The sequence below is a fragment of the Lolium rigidum genome, chromosome 6 (assembly GCF_022539505.1).
Source record: "Lolium rigidum isolate FL_2022 chromosome 6, APGP_CSIRO_Lrig_0.1, whole genome shotgun sequence".
In the NCBI taxonomy this organism is placed as follows: domain Eukaryota; kingdom Viridiplantae; phylum Streptophyta; class Magnoliopsida; order Poales; family Poaceae; genus Lolium; species Lolium rigidum.
Window position 1 is genome coordinate 62,103,626 of NC_061513.1, and position 4,509 is coordinate 62,108,134.

General features: G+C 47.2%; 1 protein-coding gene across 2 annotated transcripts; it reads right to left on the reverse strand.

Annotated features, from left to right (window-relative positions):
• Positions 1–370: 370 nt before the first annotated feature.
• On the reverse strand, positions 371–3,482 carry LOC124666394 (G-type lectin S-receptor-like serine/threonine-protein kinase At2g19130). 2 transcript variants are annotated; one of them, XM_047203726.1, is made up of 3 exons: positions 3,280–3,482; positions 2,063–2,732; positions 371–1,885 (listed from the first exon to the last, which is right to left on the reverse strand). In XM_047203726.1, the coding sequence occupies exons 1-3, from the start codon at positions 3,476–3,478 to the stop codon at positions 514–516; spliced, it is 2,241 nt and encodes a 746-aa protein (XP_047059682.1). In that variant the 5' UTR covers positions 3,479–3,482; the 3' UTR covers positions 371–513. The 2 variants fall into 2 exon arrangements, with proteins under 2 accessions (XP_047059682.1, XP_047059681.1); XM_047203725.1 differs by having other exon boundaries at positions 371–2,732.
• Positions 3,483–4,509: the final 1,027 nt, after the last annotated feature.

Genomic DNA, 4,509 nt, shown 5'->3' on the forward strand with positions numbered 1-4,509 from the left:
TATTTTGACATGGTTCACTGATTTCTGTGTTTGCAACCCGGCCATTATCTCTGCATACGCTAGCCTGTACTCTGTACTGTTGAGTCTGAAATATTTAGTGTTCCTTTTATCTTTCTGTCGCACTTTCTTTGCTCTTTTCGTCTGTTCTTTGTATTAGCAGAGCATGAAGAGATAACTAGAGAAAAAGAGGTGTCCTGGTGGTTATTTTGCCGGCGACTATTTCTGTGGTCAGCGGCAGCAGAGCGATCCATTCGTAATGGAGGTGGTAATGTGGCGTAACCCGGATGCATTGATGCACTGGAGTCTGGAAGACTAGAATATATACACTGGAGAATTCTATCACAGAAAACATAACAACACCGCAAGAGAATTAACTCGATAGTGAATTTATTGATGACGACTGCAGCACCTCTTGGTCTTCAAATTTTACAGTGCAGTAAAGTAGATAGGTGAACAAACATATGCTTAGTTGCTTACATAGGTGTAATTCTCATTGAGCACGTGAAGCAAGTCTCATTCCGATTGTAGCTTCGAATAGAACTCCACGTTAGTTGTCTGGTCTGCCAGGAGTTTGAGCGATCTCGGCACCGGCGGGACATTGACCTCAACCAGCCCCTCAAGAGCCTGAACGATCGTTGCCATGGACGGCCTAGCGCCCTCGTCGTCCTGGATGCACCAGCACGCGACTCTGCAGGCCCTCTCCACCTCGGCTGGGTCCACATCGCAGTCCAGCAAGGCATCCACCAGTCCTTCCAGCTCTCCTTCAGTTACCTTCATCGCGGCCAGCAACGGGAAAAAATCGACCGTGCCGTCCTGCCGCTTTATTGTGTTCCTCCTGCCCGAGATGATCTCGAACAACATCATGCCGTAGCTATAAACATCTGCCTTGGTAGTGATGGCCGTGCCGGCTATCCACTCAGGTGCAAGGTATCCAATGGTTCCTCTTACCGTCGTCAGCACACGGCTGAAGTCGTGGCCCATGAGTTTTGCGAGCCCGAAGTCTGCAACTTTAGGCACAAAGGTGTCGCTCAGCAGTATGTTTTCAGGTTTGATGTCACAGTGGATGATGCAGTCCCTGCATCTCTCATGGAGATAGTGTAATCCTCTTGCTACTCCCAGCACGATCTGGTACCTGGTGCTCCAGCTTAGCACCGGTTGATGGCTGCTCCCGAAGAGGTACCTGTCCAGTGAGGTGTTTGGCATGTACTCGTAGATGAGTAGCTTGCGCGTTCTCTCTGAACAAAAACCGAGCAGTCGAATCAGATTGACGTGGCGAATGGTGCCAAGTGTGCTCACCTCTGCACGGAACTGCTTCTCCCCTTGACGAAATCCTTCCAGCTTCTTCACAGCAACCAAGGTTCCTTCAGGTAGTAACCCTTTGAACACCGAACCAAAGGCGCCTCCTCCGAGCTTATTGGAGAAGTTTTTGGTCAGATTTTGGACATCCCGGTATCTGAATGCAATCAGTGAGCCGTCGACATGCGCCACCTGCTTAAACCTCTTCCTCGCCAGGAAAACTGAAGCAGCAACTATTAGTGTAACACCGATAGTGGCAATGGTGATTATGATGGCTAGTTTCTTTGTGTTCTTGTTATTAGAGAACTCGGATGCAGCCAAACGAATTTGAATCGAACCACCTTTAGTACCAGTAGCAGCACTATTCAAATCTTGTAGGTTGATAAGGTCTCTGTACCAAAGTGAGCAGCTGCCGCTGAATGAATAAGCAGTGCAGTCATGGCTACTTAGACACGCAAACTCACAGTTCCGATTACTAGTTGCTGCGACGATGTTTTGTGCATTGCTTGGTAATTCCACATCAACCATAGTGTAGAACTTATCACTCCGCGATCCGTTGCTACTGCCCTGAAGGGCAATATTTCTTCTGCAGCCTTGAGTATGATCGCCCTGTGACCACTGGCCCTGGTATTGCTCACTAAAACCACGAAGGCAGCTACAAGATGAGAATGCATTCTCGGTGCAGACACTGAAAGACCCACACAGCGAGTACACATCGCACTGTGCATGGGGCTTCGACAAGGTTACTAACCAATCCTTGGCGCTGTCCGACCACATGACGACATTAATAACTCCCGTCACGTCCATGACAAATCTTGTGATGAGCCCGCCTCCCTTGACACCATACACGGCGTAGCTCTCGTTTGCACCATCGATGTAGTCGAATGTGTACAACGAGTTGGGGTAGCCATTGTTGGGATTCATCTCCGGCATGCCAGCAAAACTGTGGCCAGTCCAGTTGCCGCTGGTCTGGTACTGTTGGGTACTATTCCACATGAGGAAGAACTGGCTTGTGCCGTTTGGGTCCAGTATAATGGAGAACAACCCTGGTGCTGGGTCGGTGGAAGTCTTCCAGGAGACTAGACGTGTGCACCCGCCGCTGAGCTTGCCCCGGCCGAGCTTGCCGCCAGGGAGCCACGTGTTGCCACAATGGTCAAAGCTTTGCCACAGGATGTTGGAGGTGTTAGATGCATGTGCTAGTACAAGGTTGCCAGTGTCGAGGATGACAGCAACTGTGGAAGAGGTGATAGCCGTCAAGTTGGTAGACCAGACCACCAACCCTGAATGATCGAGGATGACCATATTACCATCCGCTGCAATGGTTAGGCTTGACGACTGGGGACTAGAGACCGGAGAGTCCCTATTTGCGACCCAGACGGATACTTGCTCCGGTAATTGGTTGTACCATATGCCGATGTACCAACGCCCTGTGTTACCTGTTGCACATCATATGGAAATGTCAAGGTGCGATGGAGGTAGAGAAATTCTTTTGTTGGCAGCCTCAGTTTTTTATTTCTTTATTTATTTAGCATGCCTTAATTTTTAACCGGGTAGCGAATATCTTATTTTCTAAACTGAAAATGCCGACCATTGAATTTTTGAACTCTAGCTAGCTACGTAGAGAATTTTATGTTTGTAATTTGTAAGGGACACGAATCGAAGAAAGGCCAAACCCTTTTTTCATATCTACAAAGCCAATAAGAAGGTTGAGAAAAAAATTACAACATCTACCTCAGAGAAGCGAAAAGAATTAATGCTGTAGATTTGTCTAAATTTAGATGCATCTAAACTATACGTCCTAATTTAGATAGATTCTTTTTGGGAAAGAGGAAGTACCAGCATGTCTTTGTTCATAAATCAAAAGAGTTAAAAGAGCTAATTAAGGTAGTTGGGTAGTTTTTACATGCATGCAAGAGGTTACAAGGTGGACAAAGCAAGAGAAGAACAGACAGGAGTACACATGCATGTCTTGGTTGCACGTACCTGGCTGGAAAAATCCTAGCGCGAACTGGCCACGGGTGGAGACCAGTGGCCTCCGGCTGCCGGCCAAGGGCCGGTCGACGGTGAGCGTATCGGCGGCGCCGGCGTGTAAAACGGCACCTTGCAGAGCAACCAGGCCTATGACGACGAAGAGAGCGGGAAGGAGTGCAGGGAAGAAGCCGGGTGTCCCCATTCTCGGCATTGCTATCGATAGCCTCCAGTAGATAAGAACCAACGTGGAAGACACAAAGGTGTTATATAGATACAGAAAGGTTGAGGAACAGTGGAACGAAAGCGAAAGCACTGTCGATGAAATTCGATCGAGGAAGTCAGAGCTTAAATTAGGACACGGAATACGACTCATCGAGTCGTACGTCGCATATAGACGACACGGTGGCCATGCGAGTCCCATCGCTCTCGCTCCTGCTGCATGTTGCGTTCGCACGCTCATGCATGATTCAAGCAACGACCCTGGGTCTTCCCGTCCTCCGCCAAGAGAAGATAGATTCCCTAATGTGCGCGTGCGGTGCCCAGTCGATATATCCACTAGTAGCCTACTAGTACTACCGAAATAGAAGTCCGCTAAGTTGTGCGCTAGGGCTTAGAGAGAGACTCCCTTCAGTTAATCAGGATCCGCGTCTCGATGACCTTTGAAACGACCCGGCCCACATCGCGCATGTGCATAAGTAAGAATGCTAGACTTTGACTATTCTAGATGCTTAAAGAAAATTTTGGACTATTATGGACACTTGTTGGAAGACGATTTTGAACACAGCACACCCGCTAGCTCCCATGGACGTCAAGGTTATTGCTGATTTTTTTCCTGAATCACCAACACTATTGATCAGTGCATTTTTCGAATGCTAGCTAGACCTTGACTATTCTAGATGCTTAAAGAAAATTTTGAACTATCATGGACACTTGAAAGACAATTTTGAACACGGCACGTACACCCGCTCCCATCGACGTCAAGATTACTACTGATTTTTTCTTTCTGAATCACCAACGCTATTGATAAGTCATTTTGAATGTAAAATGCACTGATCACCGTGTGCTAGTATTTTTCCTTATAAGTAACACACGGTGGCCCTCGTAAATGTGAGTGCATCATCTTTAATGTGTCAAACAACATGCAAAATAAATTTATAGTTTGTGCAATCTTAGAAATAAAATAAATAAAATTAAGTGGTACGCTAATGAATGTCAAATTTGAGTTGAACATTTAAGCACTTG

Coding starts and splice junctions, on each gene's coding strand:
- LOC124666394 (XM_047203725.1), bottom strand. CDS start 3,478: ATGCCGAGAATGGGGACACCCGGCTTCTTCCCTGCACTCCTTCCCGCT. Junction 2,733..3,279: donor GCTAGGATTTTTCCAGCCAG/GTACGTGCAACC, acceptor GATGTGCAACAG/GTAACACAGGGCGTTGGTAC.